We start from the raw sequence: 19,497 nt of genomic DNA on the forward strand, positions 1-19,497 counted from the left end.
TTTTTTAAGAGATGCCAGCAGAGAACTCTCTGAGCTAAATTGGGAAAATGCTATGTTAAGATCGTGATGGCGATAGAATCGCAATCTCAATTCTTTAACGATTAATCGTGCAGCTCTTTCCTCCTCACTCTGTTTTTAAGCATGTTCCATGAGCAGTTTTTAAAGTGTGATGCTCTTAACTGATTTCTTTGCATGTCAATAAATGTATATATTTTTCCTCTCTGGGTAGATCATCATTGACATTGCATGTTTCTATGTCTTAAGCTGGGCATGCATGTAACAGCTCAGTTGTAAAACCTACTCTGTTTAGATGAAACAGAAAACAAAAATGTTTTGGCTCCCTCAACATTTTCATAAGATTTGTATAAGGAAGTATCCAGAAACTTTGGTTTTGTGACATCCTTTAGGCTTTATAGATTTCTGGAAGTGGTTCTGAAACCTACATTTTTTTTTTTTTTATATACAAATTACAAGGAGACACGAAAAATGTATATATAAAAAAATACACTAGTTGTTTTTACATACTTGGGTGGTAAAGGCTGTTGTAAAATGTTAGGCTATAAAGACTGACATCCGTTTTTTTAATTGACTTAAAGACGAGAGGTCCAGGCACAATCCTTGCCTCAAATTGGAGTCCTTTTGAAATGTCAATAAACCAGAGATTTTCTGAAATGCAACCATTAACCACTTAAAGCTGAGGACCCGTGAAAAAAAAAAAATTAAAAGCCAGCAGCTACAAATACTGCAGCTGCTGACTTTTAATGGACACTTGCCTGTCCAGCGCACCTGCGATGTCGACAGCAGAAGACAAGCAATCAGTCGTCTCTCTGCTGCCCCTGCCGCCATCCTTGGTGAGGTTATCAGGAAGAGAAGCCTTGCGGCTTCACTACCCGGTTCCCTACTGCATATGCGCGAGTAGTGCAGCTTGTCCCCAGTGGTCCCCGCTGTCTCCTTTGACCAGTGTTTTCCAGAAGGCAGCGGGGGGCAGTGACTCCCATGAGAGTCTCTCCTGGAAGTGGGTGCAAATGTCTGTATTATACAGGTATCTGCACCCCCTCCCCCCTGAAAGGTGCCAAATGTGACACTGGAGGTGGGGAGGGTTCCAAAAATGGAAGTTCAATTTTTGGGTGGAATTCCGCTTTAAGGGCCACCCACCTTAAATAGGGCAACCCTATTGCGCAAAACGACTTACCTGTACCTTGTTTCGTGTGCGAGAAACTGTGGGCCGGGGAGCTGCTGCACAGGTCCAGCGGCCATGATGTCCGCCGGCCACCTGCGATCGCTCCTCAGAGGCAGAATGGGGATGTGATGTAAAAAAGACAAAAATAATTTCAGATCTGTTTCCACCTTTTTAATATGACCCATAAACTGTACAACTCGGTTAAAAATCAAACATATTTTGGGGGGTGGAGAGGAAGATAAAAAATAATGTGAATGCATAAGTGTGTATGGCCCTCTTATAACTGGGGATGTAGCCGTGTCCAGAATTAAGCAATCACATTCAAACTTGTGTTAAATAGGAGTCGGTACACACCTGCCATCATTTTAAATTGCCTCTGATTAACCCCAAATAAAGTTTAGCTGTTCTCTAGGTCTTTTCTGGCATTTTCTTAGTCGTATCCTGCAGCAAAAAGTCATGGTCCACAGAGCTTCCAAAGCATAAGAGGGATCTCCTTGTTAAAGGGTATCAGCCAGGAGAAGGATACAAAAGAATTTCCAAGGCATTAGATATACCATGGAACACAGTGAAGACAGTCATCAAGTGGAGAAAATTTGGCACAACAGTGACATTACCAAGAACTGGACGTCACTCCAAAATTGATGAAAAGACAAGAAGAAAACTGGTCAAGAAGGCTGCCAAGAAGCCTACAGCAACATTAAAGGAGCTGCAGGAATATCTGGCTAGTATTGGCTGTGTGGTACATGTGACAACAACCTCCCCTAGTCCTTGTATGTCTAGGCTATGGGGTAGAGTGGCAGGATGGAAGCCTTTTCTTACGAAGAAAAATGTCAAAGCCCGGTTAAATGTTGGGGGGGGGGGGGGGGCATTTGAAGTCTTCCAAAAGCATGTGGGAAAATATGTTCTGGTCTGATGAAACCAAGGTTGAAGTTTTTGGCTATAGTTCCAAAAGATATGTTCGGTGCAAAAAACACTGCACCTCGCCAAAAGAACACCATACCCACAATGAAACATGGTGGTGGCACCATCATGCTTTGGGGCTTTTTTTCTTCAACTGGAACAGGGGTCTTGGTCACGGTAGAGGGAATTATGAACAGTTCATAATACCAGTCAATATTTGCACAAAACCTTTGTGTTCAGCTTTCTATCAGAATCCTGAAGAGGAAATTCATTTTTCGGCATGACAACAACCCAAAGCATAAACCAAAATCAACAAAGGAATGACTTCACCAGAAGATTAACATTTTGGCATGGCCCAGCCAGAGCTCAGACCTGAATCCGATTTTGAAAATCTGTGGGGTGATCTGGAGAGGACTGTGCACAGGAGATGCCCTCGCAATTGAGTGTTTTTGCAAAGAGTGGGCAAATATTGCCAAGTCAAGATGTGCCATGCTGATAGACTCATACTCCAAAAGACTGAGTGCTGTAAAACAAATCAAAAGGTACTTCAACAAAGTATTAGTTAAGAGGGTGCACACTTATGCAACCATATTATTTTATTTTTTTAATTTTGCTTCCCTCCACCTAAAAGATTTTAGTTTGTTGTTTTTACTGATTTTGTACAGTTTATAGGTCACATTAAAGGTGGAAAAAGTTCTGAAACTATATATCGTTGTCATATTTTTACATCACAGAAACCTGACATTTTAACAGGGGTGTGTAGACTTTTTATGTCCACTGTATGTAGGTGGTTCAACACAAACACTGATTTTGCCATTCAGGGGTTGTGGGATGTTGCGTTAAGAGTGACACTTTCACTGGCAAAGCAAACGTTTTTGCTCTCACTAAGAGCAGGTGGAGTTCCTGTCATTAAAGTGCCTTTCTCTGCGTATAACTTTATACATTTACCCTGAACCCTGAAATGCAATAAATTCAAAGATTAAACCAGACAAGAAAAAAAAAATAATCCCCATCTTGTTCCAAGCATGCTTTGGTGCCTATACTTTTACCTCTGCTTTGCTGCCATTCTAGTCCCTGCAGCTATACCTGCAAGGGTCACCATAAATTGTTGACATGCCCCATCCAATATGGCAAGAGGTTGGCCATTAGCCACCCAAGGTCCAAGTGCTTCCACTGCATATGTGGAAGTAGCTGGCATTTTCGCAACAGTGGTAACAGATCTGAAAGGTAAATGTATAGTTGTTGGAGGGTCTAGGATAAGGTGAAATGATTTTTCATATAATTATGCCCAGGTTGCTTTTAACATCTTTCTGCCAAGCTTTGCAGATTATGTTGTGAATGAGCTGAGGGGCCACCTATGTAATGCTATAGGGAGGGTTTTTAAATCGATGGAGCCTATAAGCTTTTCTTGGAAATGTCCTTTTTTTTTTTTTTTGTTAATTTAATTATTTCTGAGAGCATGAACGTATTGCATATAATTTTGTTTTAATATGAATGTATATGATTTACTTGAGTAGAGCAAATGGTAGGGAAAGATTAGTACCTGTCAGGTTAGACTAGGATTTCCTAGGAAAGAAGTACCTGGGGGGGGTTTCCTGTCAAATGTGTGAATGTTGCCAGATATTTTTATGCTATAATAGACAAAAGCTTTGGTGTATGTATAACTTGACTTTGGCAAGGCTAAAAATATGTATGTGTGTGCATGTTACATTCTTATGTTAGTATTGTATTGCATCTTGTTACATCTGTATACTTTTCCTGACACCTTATATTCTCCTAATTGATCCTTGTTTGGCTTTGTGCGTTTTTCAGTGTTTTTTGTTGAGACCTTTATTCATTTGTTCAAAACGCTTGATAAATCTACCTTCTGTCATACTTAATAATTCCCTCTTCCTATTCAGGTGGTTTTGGTGGTTTTGGAACCACATCTACTACTGCTGCTGGCACCGGTTTTAGTTTCTCAGCCCCTACTAACACTGGCACAACAGGTAAGAACATAGAGATTCATTGTAACCTACCGCCAGTCAGAGTGGATGCTCAGAATAAAAAGTTCCTCTGCAAAGTGCCAAAATGTAATGTGATAAGCTGTCCCTAGGATGGGGGGAAAAAAAAAAAATCTTCTGCCTCCCACCATCATGTGATTACAAAATCAAATATTAGGGCTCTTTATTAAGTCCTTACTCGAGCCTGTTATTTACTGGGCTTTGGGTCTCTAGCATCGTAACTAAGGAAAACCTGCCTGTGAAGTCTTTTGGCTTCACAGCAGGATTCCCACTGGGCTTGTGCCAGCCACGCTAAGCTTTGAATGGTCCCGCAGTCTTCTAGGACCTGTGACGTGTCCTAGAAGGCTGCGGGCAAAGATAGGAGGTGTGAACATGACAATTTTTTATATATATATATATATATATATATATATATATATATATATATATATATATATATATATATATATATATATATATATATATATATATACATACACAAGGGGGGCACTATTTCTGGTGACAATGGATTTCCTCACTTAGGAGGGGTTCCCTCTAACTTCTAGAGCAATTCAAAGATAAGCCAGCTTTTAAGTTCGCAGTCTGTGCCGTCTTCCTCATACTAAAAAAGACATTGGGGTTTATTTACTAAAAGCAAATCCACTTTGCACTATAAGTGCACTTGGAAGTGCAGTCGCTGTAAATCTGAGGGGTAGATCTGAAGTGAGGAGAAGCTCTGCTGATTTTATCATCCAATCGTGTGCAAGCTAAAATGCTGTTTTTATTTTCCTTGCGTGTTCCCCTCGGATTTACAGCGACTGCACTTCCAAGTGCACTTTGCAGTGCAAAGTGGATTTGCCTTTGAGTAAATAACCCCCTTTGTGTTACCACCTTTTAATCATGGTTGCAAACTGATGAGGCTGTTTATTGTTGTATGTTGTATGTTTGCATTCATGCTTTCATGTAGAAATTGTGCATGTTTGTATATGACATTTAATTCCTTTACTCTTGGGTACATTTTTTTTTTTTTTTTTTTTTTCTGTTTCATTGTTGGTTATTCACGTACCCTTTAGGTCTGTTTGGAAGCAATCAAAACAAAGGATTTGGATTTGGCACTTTTGGAGCAGGAACGAACACTGGTCTAGGCACTGGTATTTCAACTGGTTTTGGTTTGACTGGTTTCAATACTCAACCGCAGCAGCAGCAACAACAGAATGGTTAGTGAACACCTCTGCATGTGATGCTTTTTGGTGTATGTCAGCTTGAGTGATTTGACCTATAAATCGATCAGCTCTTTATATGGTTTAATCACATTACTCTGTATTTGGAATTTCTTTCCAGTTCTTGGAGGTGGACTTTTTGGACAGCCAGCACAAAACTTGATTCAGTCAAATCAGCTGTACAATGCAGCAAGTGCCCTAAATGCGCCAACATTACTTGGTGATGAAAGAGATGCCATCTTGGCAAAATGGAACCAACTTCAGGCCTTATGGGGAACAGGAAAAGGTTACTTCAACAGTAATATACCCCCTGTGGAATTCACGCAGGAAAACCATTTTTGCCGGTTTAAGGTAACATACAGGCATTTGCATTATACTGTTTATTTTATTTTTTTTATAGATGGGAAAAATCTCTGCTCTCCCTTTTATTACTTAAAGTAAAAAATAAACTATTGCACCAAGCAAACAAAGTGAACTGAAAATGTTTACATCTCCTAGCCATTCATAATCAAGAAAGGGATCAACCAACATAAAGCTTACCTTGATATTTGGTCCTTGCTTTGTGTTTTTATACACTTGAAATGCCCTCAGAGGAAGGAATATTGTTTGTGGTGTGCAGGGTGAAATATTGTTTCTGACTTCACATGCTCCTGTGTATTATGCACCCCGCTAGGTCAGTCGTGCTGCTCAGTATGTGAGCTTGTGCATCGGTGTCATTCATGACGTCTTCTTATATTTACAAGACTTGCATGCATTCCTAGCTTGAGTTCCAAATCAGTAGGAACATGCCCCCTCTTGCACAGCTCAGCTGTTAAAATTCAGCAGTGATGTCAGGGTGGGCGGGACCCAGCAGCTATCAAACACCAGCCAATGATTGGGCTGCTTAAAGGGGACGGGCCACATACACATAGCCACCCACCCAGTTTCCATCCCATTGGCTTGTTTTTGATCACTACTGGGTCCCGCCCTCCCCCCAACATCAATGCTGAATTCTGACAGCTCCTTTCTCAGGTCAGTTTCACACACTCGTCACGGCTCATGCAAGCACCGCTCTGCCAATGGAGTGTGGGGAGGAACACTTGTGGGTCGACGATGCAGATTTCTTTATATATATATATATATATATATATATATATATATATATATATATATATATATATATATATATATATATATATATATATATATATATATATATATATATATATATATATATATATATATATATATATATATATATATATATATATATATATATATATATATATATATATATATATATATATATATATATATATATATATATATATATATATATATATATATATATATATATATATATATATATTTTAATTTAATTTTTTAATTTTTTCTTTAAAATGTAATTTTAGGCTATTGGTTATAGTTGTATAGCCAATAACAAGGATGAAGATGGTCTTGTGGAGCTGGTGTTTAACAAAAAGGAAGCAGACATTCGAGCCCAGCAACAACAGTTAGTGGAATCGTTGCACAAAGTCCTAGGAGGTCACCAGACACTCACTGTTAATGTGGAGGGAGTCAGAACTGTGCCTGATGACCAGTAAGTACCCATGATAATTAAATGTTCATGTAGTATTCTAGTAGTTAACAATTCCATTTTTAATTACAGCTAAATACTGTATAAAGGATGCATATATATTCATAGATGCTACCAAACCTCTATAGTATTGCATGCAGTGGATGTGTCCATTAAGGGACACAGGAAGTCTTGACTGGCAAGGTTATACTGCACATAAAATTGCATTGCTCTAAGAGACAGACTTGATCCTCTCTTGGGCAGAACTTTGCTTTTCAGCTTTGTCTGCCTTCCACACCCCAGGCGTGAAAAATTGGTTGGCTTTTTTTTTTCCTGTTCTGGATGGAGAGCTCATTCCCTCATAAGTCTTTGAAGCCCTTTACCACGGGTGGGAGAACACCACATGTGGACCTTCTTGCGTTCAGATCCAACAGAACAGTAAACTGAACGGTTTTGTCACCAGGTCCTAGCAGTGAGTGCTTTGGTGACTGTGTGATTAGTTCATTCCCAGCAATGCAATTCTGTCCTTCTATATTTTTCCTTGCATACTGGCCACCTGGTTGATCCTCTTGCACCAAAATGACTTTGGAGAACGTGGTGTTCTGACATACTGAAGCTCCTTGCAGACACTCCATAGGTTCTTCCATGTTGTCTGGACCTCCTGTCCCAAGGGTCATCATTCCATCCTGCGTCTCAGTTGCTGGCCTTAACAGCATGGCTGTTTGAAGCCACGGTCCTAAAGAAAAGGGGACTTTATAATTCTGTCATCCCTACCCTCTTAATGTCTAGGAGCCACCTTCTTAAAAAGTCTACCATCACCTGGAGGACCTGCTTTGCTTGGTGCTAGTCAAACTTTTATCCTAAAGTTTTGTGGACTGTATCCTGTACTTTCTCTAGTCTGGTCTGGACAAAAATTTACTTGAGTACCATTTAGCCACTTTATTTCTGAGAATTTCAGTCTCACTCTTTAGTAAAAGCCTTTGTTCAGGGAGTAACACACACCTCTTCTATTCATTCCTCTGTATCCTCTTGGGATCTCATTCCTCTGTATCCCCTTGGGATCTCATTAAGTTTAAATGGCAGCTTTTACAGAGCTGAGAAAACCATATCGGGGATATTCCCTTGTCTGAACCTACTAGTAACTGGCCTTTCTTGTGGCTATCACCTCTGTTGGTAGTAGAGTATGAATTGGTGACCTTTATTTTATAGTAGCAGTTCTTCGTGTTGCACAAGGACAGGGTTGTCTTAAAGCATAAGTCTCGGTGCAGGCTGTCTGGCCTGAGTTTGCTTGGGCATGGCAGCCTATTCATTTAAATGGGCTGCTGTGCCATGTGAAACACACAAAGGTGCATGCACCTTTAAAAAAAAAAAAAAGGCGACCTCATGAAAACTGCATGGTCTTTGTGGTCATGCAGTTTCCCTGCGGTTCCCGCACCCATGAGTGCCCGTCACGCTGAGATCCAGAATGAATGGCACCCCCGCGCAGTCTTGCAAGAGCAGTGTAAGTGTGAACCTAGCCTTCTTGTCTCTCGAAGGGGGTTTCTGCTTTCCGCCTTTAATCAGTATATTGTCCTTCCTTTTATGTTCTGCATCCTAAGGAAATCTCTCTACAGTCTGTATGTGGTGTGCGTAGTGAGAGTTCATGTCTCTGCCAATATTAGAAAATTGGATTCAATCTGTGTACTTCCTGAGGGTTCCTATTTCTCTCAAGTGCTCGGTGCATCAGCCAAATTTTAATCAAGCTCTAGTGTCTGAAGGTTGGGGTTCCTTGTTTCCCTGTTAAAGCATATTCTTCCAGGACTGTTAGTACTTCATGAGCTTATCTGTATCAGGTATCTCAGATTTTTAGTTCTAGGTTGTTCATCACTACTGATGCCAGTTTTTGGAAGTAAAGTCCTAAAGCGGCTCTGAGTCTGAGCCCTTCCTGACCTTTTTGTTTGTCCATTTGTCATTGTTGGCTGCATTGCCCCTCTCTTGAACTGTCTTTGGAAATCCTAGTTGTAAAGATTTAAAGAGACCTATATACTGTATGGTCAGGAAAATAGGATATTTGACTTTCCAGTAAAGCAGACAGGACCCTCCACTATGTTCTTAGGCTCTCCCCTATTTCTTGCTACAAAACTGCAGCTACTAGTACTGGAAGGTGTTTTTATAGCGCAGTGTCCCTGCAGCCTGCCTTGTTGCCATTAAAGGTAGCTGAAAATAACCTGATAGTTATAATTTACAGAAAACGTGTTAAGGAAAACTGTTTATTTGTAAGTCAAGAATCCTAGTTTGCATTTTTTTTTTTTTTTTTTTTTTTTTTTTTTTTTACGGCCTCGTTGCCAAATCCATGCTTGGCACCTAGACCACTTGCAAGTCCCTCAAAAAAGTCGTCTTCAGCATGAGGGTTTGCCATGACTTTCCAAGGTTGACAGCCTGCATCTCCAATGCATTCAACCCCCACCCCCCAAACTGATTTATTTCTGCCAACCTCTGTCGGCACACAGTTCTAGCAGCCCTTCTGGACCAGGCTGTCATTTCCCTGTGGCAAGTTGCAGGGTTTCTACTCTTCAGTTCAGGAATTGCCCCACGTTTTTTATTTTGCAGTTTTCAGCTGCCAGGCAAAATTTCTATTTCTTAAAATACAATGTGTGCAAGCTGTGTGTTTAAAAAAAAAAAAAAAAAGGTAGATTAAGTTTAGTCATAGAATATAGGCTGAAGACTAGGGCGGAAATTCAATTGATGTTTAATCCACCACTGGATCCATGGCGGATGCAGCAACTTACTCACTTTCTCAGTTCCCTTCTTCGTAAGGAGTAGTTAGATCGTCCAAATACGCCCGTGGAAAATGTATACTTGGTAAAAGCTCCCTCAGCACATGGGGTATCTGAGATGTATAAACTGTTAGTACAATCGTGAGAGGGTTTTGCCCCGGGATTCCTTCAGAAATGGGAAAGAGATTTAGACATTACATTGCCTGAAGAGCAGCGGAGATATATTTTACACTTTGCTCATCACTCAATGGCTACTAAGTACCAAGAGCTGTGTTATAAAATTCTCACACGTTGGTATAGAGTCCCATCAATGTTGCATAAAATTTATTTGGAAAGGACGAATATGTGTTGGCGTTGTGGTGTGGCAGAGGGCAATATGCTCCATATTTTTTGGTTGTGTCAAAAACTGCAGGCATTCTGGGCCAAGGTCTGAGATATGATAAGACAGCCAACAGGTCAGGACCTGGGTTCTGAACCAGCCAGATACTTGCTCCATCTTTTCAGAGCTTTCTAGGCGTAAATATAGTAATTCGATGACCGTTCACCTTCTGAATGCAGCCAAGTCATGTGTATCAGCTCTCTGGAAGCGGGAATCATCTCCCTCTGTCTCGCAGTGGCTTAAAAAAATAACTGAAATATATACTATGGAAAGAGGTAGTGCTACTATTCAAGGCAGAGAAGAGAAGTTTAATAAAAAATGGTCAACATGGTCAGTGTATGTCTGCTCTAGAGAATATGGCTGTGCACTGGCGGAGGCGGAATAGAGGAATATTTTTTTTTTTATATATTTTTCTCTGTTTTTTATTTTTATTTGTTTTTGGTTTTCTGTTTTTGTGTTTTTGTTGTGCCGGCTTGATAAATAGGAAGGACAATGAAGATTATCTATACCATCAGTATATCTAGAAAAGGAAACATTTTGGAACTGAAATGCTCTGTAAATTCCTTTTTATTGCAGAATCGATTTGTGATATGTTATATATGTGATACGTATGCAATTGAAGTATGTGTTGTATAAAATCGATTAAAAAACAATAAAATATAGAATTTAAAAAAAAAAGTTTAGTCCATAGAGCTTAATGCATTTCAATGGTTTTGTCCTACTAGAACAGAAGTTGTCATATATGTTGTGGAGCGCTCACCAAATGGAACTTCCAGAAGAGTCCCGTCCAGTTCTTTACAAGCCTACTTTGAGCAAGCCAATGTAAAAGCCAATTTTCAGCAGCTGGGAGTCGCATTAACCATGGCCAGAATAGAGCTGTCCCCAGCACAAATAAAGCAGCTGCTGCAGAACCCTCCTGCAGGTAAAGCCTCCTGTGCCAGTGTTTAGTGTTGCCGTGTATATTTGGAAATCTGTGGCATCCTGTTCCTTTTGTGGGTTTGTTCCCTAACAGGGCTCTAACTTAGTGACGGGAATTCGAACTGTAAACTCTGCATTTGTTCTTCTTGAAATGAACCGGTGAGGGTATCAATAATGGAGTTATGGCTGCTGATGTAGGGTGTCAGCAGGACACGGTGTCTTCTTTCTGATGTAGATGAACCCTGCCAAGACCCCTCAGCCAGCAGTCATCTTGTGGGCTGATTTATGGGAGTTGCCTGTGCTAGTGTGGTGTGGGTGTAAGTGGCTGCATAGGTGAACGTAGACAAAAATTTCCACCTTGCTGATTGCCTATGCCACTGATATCTTGCATGCTTTTTGCTGATTTTATATCAAAATCACTAATCTATGCCAGGAAATCAATAGAATGTTTTATAAAGGAAGGCCATGGACACATTGGACAAGAACCAAATGTACCAACAATGTGGGAAATTTACTAGAAACTGTGCTCGTATTTATATTTAAAGTGGTACCCTTGTAATGATTTATGCTTAAGGTAAGGCTACAGTAAAGCTTAACTGTAGGTAGAGTAAATCTCTCCTAAACATGCACCATTTAGCAGATATTTACTTTTGCAATGCGCTGCCAATGGATGACATGCCATCCATAGAGTGCTGTGCCGCGGGAGTGATGTATCCCGGCTCGGCCAGTTAAATGGCCGCAGCCTGCGAGCCCGGAAGGACCAGGTGAAGATGGCACCCCGGGAGCTGTGACAGTGCTTCACTGGAGGGCTTTGTTTTCAGGTAAGTCTTGCATAATGTGCTAGTATGCAATGCATACCACCACATTATACTCTAACATTGCAGGGAGAATATATTTTTTTTTTTGCAGTTTACTACCTAAAAGATTTGAAAGGGGAATGTTTTGAAGTGGTCTTTTTACATGGCTGTGCCCCAAGCGACTGATTTTTTTTTTTTGTTTCCTTTCAAGGTGTGGATCGCAATATCTGGGAACAGGCAAAAATGGACAACCCTGATTCGGAGAGGTGAGTACTTTCCATTAAAGGTTGCTTTCAGGCCACAGATATTGCATTTGTGGACAGAAAATATCACATATCTAGGTTGTTGCATACAATAGTAAGGCCACTGAGTTATGAGGCTGGGGTGTCAAATGTTTTTTTATTTTATTTCTTTTAATTCCCGCTGGACTGTGTCAGATAACATAAGCAAAGTTGGACTATGTGTATGAGTATTTTAGGAAATGCAAAGAAAACCTTTAATTTTCATGTGTCAGCATTTTCTCTTTTTTTCAGGCTGATCCCTGTTGCAATGGTTGGCTTCAAAGAGCTACTTAGAAGACTTAAAGTTCAAGATCAGATGACAAAACTACACCAGAGTAGGCTAGATGTAAGCTTAATTTCATGTTTCTCCACTTTAAAGAGGGATCATTTATATAATAATTAAGTGTGTATGTGTCTCTGTTTTCAGATGATCTCTGATGACATAAGCGAACTGCAAAAAAATCAGGCGACAACAGTGGCTAAGCTTGCACAGTACAAAAGGAAATTACTAGAGCTTTCCCACAGAGTTCTTCAGGTATACTTACTTTCTTTTAGAACAAGAAAGCCTTGTTATTCGGAGAACTTCATGATGATCTAATCTCTGGATTGTCAGGATGTAGGTTTAATGCTAGAAGTGCCTTTTCTACTGTATACTATGGGTCCCAGGCAGTTTGGACTTTGAAAAAACTAAAAAAAATGTTCTCTTAATATAACAAACGTCATGCTCGCCTGCTCTGTGCAATGGATTTGCACAGAGCAGCCTCCTCTCGGGTCCCCTAAGAGTGCTCCAGGCTCCTCCACGCTGTGTGTGTAGACAATGGCCCCTGCTGCTTGCTTGAGTCCCTGTGAGAAGGGGAAGAAAGGGGTGAGAAAACTGCAGCCGGGCACAATGCTAGATAGCTCACTGAGTCAGGCAAGTTTTTTTTGGGGGGGGGGGGGGGAGTGGGGCATGGGGGCTTGGGGGTAGACGGAGGGAAATGGTGAGGTGGTGTTTTACCTTCATGAAAGCAAAAACACCAAGGCTTTTGATCCACTTTAAAGTGGAGTTAAACGTATGCCAGTGATGGAATTATCAGGGTCGCAGACTAGGCCCTGTAGTTCCGCCAATTCAGGGGGGCCGCCCGTTCGACAGTTTGAGGGGTCTGCCCGCCCGTGTGAGGGGCCCATCTGACTGTCCTGTCACTGTGTGTGTTGGTTCGTTCTGCCGCCGGGAAGGGGGGCTTTCGTCCTCTGAAGGAAGAGAGAGAATACAGAGGCAGCGCTGAGACTGTGGACCGCACCGCCTATCCAGAGACGGAGAATGTAGGGAGGACATTGCTGACACCAATTGAGAGAAGGTGGGGGAGGAACTGCGGCCGCTGTATGAAGAGTAGATACGTGGCGCCGAGAGAGACACTGAGCAATGCAGGGGAAACTGAGTGGACACTGACAGCAAGTAAGTGTCTCTTATCCTGGCACCCAGCGCTGCCAATGTACCCAGTCAGTCCCCACCACCGCTGATTCCATCCCACCCCCCCACCACACCCTCACCACTGACACTCATCCGTATGACATTCACCCCCCCACCACCACTCACACTCATTCCCCCTCCCCCCCCCCCCCCCACTGATGCTCATCCCTCCCTCCGCCACTGCCATTCATCCCATACCACCAGCAGGGGTGTATGTACAGGAGTTGCCGGGGGCACAATTGCATGCTCCAGGGTTCTTGTGCAGCCCCCTGTACACCTGGATAGGAAGGGTGGCATATAGAGGAACCAATCCCCTTAATTTTCCTCCTGCAGCAGCTGAAAGGCTGCAGGAGGAAAATCATGGGGAACAGTTCCTCTATATGCCACCCCACCTGCGCTATCCTCCACCTGTTGCCCCAAGCTCCTGTGTACTCTTTGGCCATCCTCATCCCCCACAGTGCTGCCGGGTTCCCCCCTCCTCTCCTTTCCGGCTGCTGCAGGGTATGTTTTCTGGATAGCTAGTGGGGAAGGTGCCAGTAAATGTGTTATTTACCAGCTCCTCCCTTGTCTTAATGAGTAGTCAGTGATCTGCAGGGATCGCTGACCCAGTTCATTTATAACTGAGGCATAGTAAACTGTTTACTAAGCCTCAGTTTGTGAATCAACAGACAGCTCTGTATGGAGCTATTTCTGTCCATTCATTCTGTGCAGCTGAGGCTGCAGAAATGGAGATTGTGGGCTGTGTCCTCAATCTCATTTCTCTGTTTCAAAGATGAAACTTCAGAGGTCTGTTAGACCCCTGATATCACACCCACAGTCCATATTACCATTGCACACATTCCTGGAATGAGCTTTTATGGTACTTGATGCTGTAGCAACCGCCAGCTGAATACTGGAACCTGTACGATATGTAGATATTGGCCGGAACACCAAAAAAACATCCATTTCATCTAAAAGTTTTTTTAATCAAGAAAGCTGACATCACAAAATGATGTAGTGCAACGTTTGAGCCACGTAGGACCCCTTTATCCGGCATGTCTTATAGCATGCCTGACAAAGGGGTATGCGTGGCTCCAAAAAGTTGCACTACATTGTTTTGTGATGTGAGCTTTCTTAAATAAAAAAAAGTTTTTTTTTACGAAATTGACGATCCTTGGTGTGCTGGCGAATATCTACATATATCTCACCCAAACTCGGCAAGCCTACTAATGACCCAAGCATGTGGGACTTCTGACTTCACTGGCTGCCTGCTTGATCCAGAGCAGTGATTAGTAGGTAGTGAGTGTCTATCTAAAATACTGAACTTCAGCCATCAATACTGTTGATCTGCACTGGCTTAAGTGTACTTCTAATCTGCCAGGCTCCTCCACTAGTGCCAGGTCTACAGGCAGTTATGCCTAGTAGTAATATAAGTATAGTGCTCCTACTTGTTCTGTTACCTTGCAAAAACCTAAAAAAATAAAATGTAACCGAATGTGTATTTTCTTGTTCTAAGCTTCAGGAGGCTGGCAAGGATGCATACGGCTTTTATTCAACTAATTGGTGTCACTGCTTTAGCAGCGAATTAACTAAATATCTTTCTAATGAATGTTCTTACTATCAAAAGGTTTTAATAAAACAAGAAAATCAGCGGAAGAGTGGATTTGCAATTCAAGCCGAAGAGGAGCATCTGCGCGTACAGCTAGATACCATCCAGAGTGAACTTAATGCTCCTACACAGTTCAAGGTACATTTTTGTGATAGTTTTATACTTTTATTTTTTTTATTGTATACTTTCTTTTTTAGTTGCTTTATATTAATAGCTTCTTGATATGATTAAGGCAAGGCGAGTTCAGTAAAATTGAAATAAACGTGAACTGCACCGTACTAGTACTGTCATTGGGTTCAATAACTTAAAGATTAAGTGCACTCACAGACAGACGTAATGTATAGACTTGTATCAGCATAGACAGATGCGAGTAGTCTCTCTTGGGTCTGTTGCAAAGAACCGGTGATGACAGAAGACCAGGTGATGGTTCTTATTTTTTTGCTGTTGCTATTTTAAATAAATTTAATTTTCATAATGGACTAGGTCGGTGCACCCTCCTTTTTTTATAAATATTTTTCAGTTCTAAGGATACCCATTGTCCGGAGGGATTGAAAAGGTGTGTGCACTATACATCCCCCATCAAGAATGAGCTTGGGTATGTTCGCAAGTCTTACTACCTGTGATTAGTGCTGCGGGGTGTCATCTTCCTGGCAGGCCCGTGGAGTTGCAAACACACCTAAGCTCATTCTTGCTCCCTATACCTACTACCCAAGCACAGGACGATTGTTCTGTGACCTAAATGATCCCTCTCCAAAGTGTTTTTTTTTTTTTAAGAAAGTTCCAAAAGCTGCCTCATCCATTTATGTCCTGTGGCGAATGACTACCCCTGCTGGCTGCGTATTCACATTAGTCCAATAGAATTCTAGCCAGGAGAGGGAGCACACACACCCAAAAGTTTTGAAAATGAAAATTTTCACAAAGTCTGCTGCCTTAGTTTTTCTTATGGCAATATGCACGTACTCCAGAATGTTAGTGATCAGATTAATTGCAAAGTCCCTCTTTGCTATGAAAATTAACTTGCTCCCATAAACATTTCCACTGCATCTGTGAAGAAGGCTTCAGGATGCCCAAGAATGTGCAGCAAGTGCCAGGACCCGTCTCCTCCAGTTGATTCAGTTGCGGCATTGGGGCACCACCAGGGCAAAGCTTGCTCAGGAATGGCGCATCTGCAAGCTTAGTGAGGCGAAGACTTTTGGAGGATGGCCTGGTGTCAAGAAGGGCAGCAAAGAAGACACTTCTCTCCAGGAAAAACATCAGGGGCAGACTGATATTCTGCAAAAGGTACAGACATTGGACTGCTGAGGACTAGGGTAAAGTGATTTTCTCTGAATCCCCTGTCTGGTTGTTTGGGGCATCTGGAAAAAACCTTGCCCAGAGAAGAAAAGTTGAGCTCTACCATCAATCCTGTGTGATTCCAACAGTAAAGCATCCTGAGACCATTCATGTGTGGGGTTGCTTCTCGGCCAATGGCGTAGGTTCACTCACTATTTTGCCTAAGAATACAGCCATGAAAAAAGAATGGTCCAAAAACATCCTCGGAGAGCAACTTTTCCCAACCATCCAAGAACAGTTTGGTGGAGAACAATGCCTTTTCCAGCATGATGGAGCACCTTGCCATAAGGCAAAAGTGATAACTAGGTTACTTGGAGAACAAAAAAAAATTTGGGTCCATGGCCAGGAAACTCCCAGACCTTAATCCCATTTAGAACCTGTGGTCAAGCCTCAAGATGCGGGTGAACAAAAAACAAAACAAATTCGGACAACCCCCAAGCATTGATTATGCAAGAATGGGCTGCCATCAGTCAGGATGTGGCCCAGAAGTAATTTAGTGTGTGTGTGTGTGTGTGTGTGTGTGTGTGTATACACACATGTCCATATATTTTTGGACACGGGCACAATTTTTATTTTGGCTCTATGTGCCACCAGAATATAATTTAAGCAAAACAATCCAAATGAATTTGAAGTGCAGACGTTCAGCTTTTAATTCAAGGGGTTGAACATAAATTTTAAGTACAAATTTTAGGAACTGCAACCATTGTTAAACACCCCCCCCTATTTTCAGGGGCTCAAATGTAATTGGATAAGTGAATATAATCCTACATTTTTTTATGTATGTGTGTATAATATGTGTGTGTAATATAATATATGTATGTGTGATTATATATATATATATATATATATATATATATATATATACACATATACACATATACACATATACACATATACACATATACACATATACACATATACACATATACACACACACACACACACACACATATATATATATATATATATATATATATATATATATATATATATATATATATATATATATATATATATATATAGTTGAGAATCCTTTACTGGCAATGACTGTCTGAAGTCAGGAACCCATAGATAATACCAAAGACTGGGTTTCCTCCTTTCTGATGCTTTTCCAGGCTTTAACTGCAGCTGTCTTCGGTTTTGTGGGTCTTTCTGCCTTTAGTTTTGCATTCAGAAAGTAAAATGCATGCTAAATTGGGTTGAGATCAGGTGATTGACACAGCCATTGCAGAATATTCCACTTTTTTTTCATTCAAAAGCTCTTGGGTTGCTTTTTGCAGTTTGTTTTGGATTGTCCATCTGTACGATCAACTTTGCTGCATTTGGCTGAATCAGGGCTGACAGTATATTTCTAAACACTGCAGAATTCATCCGGCTCTTCTGTCGCATCAATAAACACCAATGACCCAGTGCCACAGGAAGCCATGCATGCCCAGGCCATTACACTGCCTCCACCATGTTTTTACAGATGTGTACTTTGGATCATGAGCTGATCCAAGCGCTCTCCACACTTCTTTATTTTTTCTTCCGGTCATTCTGGTACAGATTAATCTTGGTTTCATTTGTCCAAAGAATGCTTTTCCAGAACTGGTCTGGCTTTTTTTAGATGTTTATTTGGCAATGTCTAATCTGGCTATTCTAGTCTTCAGGCTTTTGAATGGTTAGCACTTTGTGGTGAACCCTCTGTTTTTGCTCCCGTTAAGTCTTTTCTCTTGATTGTAGACTTTGACTATGATATAAATTGGGGAGATGCGGCGCTTACTATACTTCATAAAAATCTAATATATAAAATAGAGAAATATGGCAAATAATCCTGTGTGAATAAAGTGCAAAACAATGCAATTGTGCAAAAAAATCAATAATTAATTTAATCAAAAAATTCGAAAATTGTGCAAAATGACAAAGTGCAAATAACAATCATGGACTTCCAATAAAGTGAATGTGCAAAAATTCTCTGTGCAAAAAAAAAAAAAAACGTTCAATGTGTATAGAGTGATCACACTTTTTTTTGAGATTGCAAACAAGTTACTTTTTGTTCATACATTTGGGCTACAAATTATACTGCTACATATCTTTTAAAATAACCCCAATAAGTGTATATTTGGTCTGTATACTCGTACTGAAGCAAGGCAACTAGCATTTGTAGGAGAATGCCAGCAGTGGCATTTCACATCTCTCAGTACTGGTGTACATCGGGATACTACTTTAGTCTGATTCACTGCTAATGCTGTCTTCTGGTCTGTTTGTTTTTCCCAGCATATTAATACTGTAACCACAGCTTCATTTTATTTTTTAGGGTAGACTTAATGAACTAATGTCACAAATTAGAATGCAGAACCACTTTGGAGCAGTGAGATCAGAAGAAAATTATTATGTAGACTCGGATCTCTTGAGAGAAATCAAGCAGGTAAGAGATTTATTTTTTTCCTTCCAAACATTTAGGGCTTGCACTGTTGCATAGGAAAATGAAGGTCAAATGCAGAAACTACATTGGGGTGGGTCTTGAACGAATGCACATGGCAACCAATCAGCTTATCATATATATTTTTTTTTTTTTTTTTTACATGCTTAACTGAACAAGCTGAAGATAAAAGTTGGTTGCCATGCACAGCAGCTCCAGATTTTGTCTGCTTCAGTTTTGAATAATTTTCTTAATTTTCAACTTGCCCATTGGAAACAGTCCTGCATGTTGCAGTTCCGAGTGGTTTGATTTTCCATTAAAATCCATTGAAGGATCCTTGAATGCAACATAAGTGAAAATGAAAGATGGTTATTGTTACTGCATCAGTGTGAACATCTAAATTACTTTTGCTTGGGCAAGCCAAAGAAAGCGTTGCCTCTTTTTTTTTTTTTTCTTTGCTTTTCTACATCACACAAAGCACAGAATTGACTAGTTAGAACAGTGGTTTCCAAACTGCGGCCCTTTGCTTGCCTTTACCCAGCGCTTGGGGCACAATTTCATACACTAATGCTAGCAATGGGGCATAATTCCTCCTAATAACACTCATGGCGCACAACACAATTCCCCCTACTGACCTCAATGATGGGACACAATTGCTCCCACAAAAAAAAAATAGGGCATTATTTTAGGCGTAGGATGGGGTTATGAAGAGCAACGTTTTCAGCTTTGCTTTTGCCAGTATCCAATAAACTGGAGAA

General features: G+C 40.8%; 1 protein-coding gene across 5 annotated transcripts in view; it reads left to right on the top strand.

The window, feature by feature from the left end:
• NUP54 (nucleoporin 54) overlaps positions 1-19,497 on the top strand; it is a 43,137-nt gene that overhangs the window by 21,557 nt on the left and 2,083 nt on the right. For 3 of the 5 annotated variants that reach the window (XM_040327534.1, XM_040327542.1, XM_040327559.1), the window contains 10 exons: positions 3,982-4,068; positions 5,136-5,279; positions 5,404-5,633; positions 6,674-6,861; positions 10,698-10,894; positions 11,899-11,953; positions 12,221-12,314; positions 12,396-12,503; positions 15,025-15,144; positions 18,635-18,745. In XM_040327534.1, the coding sequence (XP_040183468.1) occupies positions 3,982-4,068; positions 5,136-5,279; positions 5,404-5,633; positions 6,674-6,861; positions 10,698-10,894; positions 11,899-11,953; positions 12,221-12,314; positions 12,396-12,503; positions 15,025-15,144; positions 18,635-18,745 (1,334 nt within the window). The remainder of the gene's footprint in view (positions 1-3,981; positions 4,069-5,135; positions 5,280-5,403; positions 5,634-6,673; positions 6,862-10,697; positions 10,895-11,898; positions 11,954-12,220; positions 12,315-12,395; positions 12,504-15,024; positions 15,145-18,634; positions 18,746-19,497) is intronic. The other 2 variants (XM_040327550.1, XM_040327568.1) reach the window with 1 other exon arrangement.

Source organism: Rana temporaria, chromosome 1 (assembly GCF_905171775.1).
Source record: "Rana temporaria chromosome 1, aRanTem1.1, whole genome shotgun sequence".
Lineage (NCBI taxonomy): Eukaryota > Metazoa > Chordata > Amphibia > Anura > Ranidae > Rana > Rana temporaria.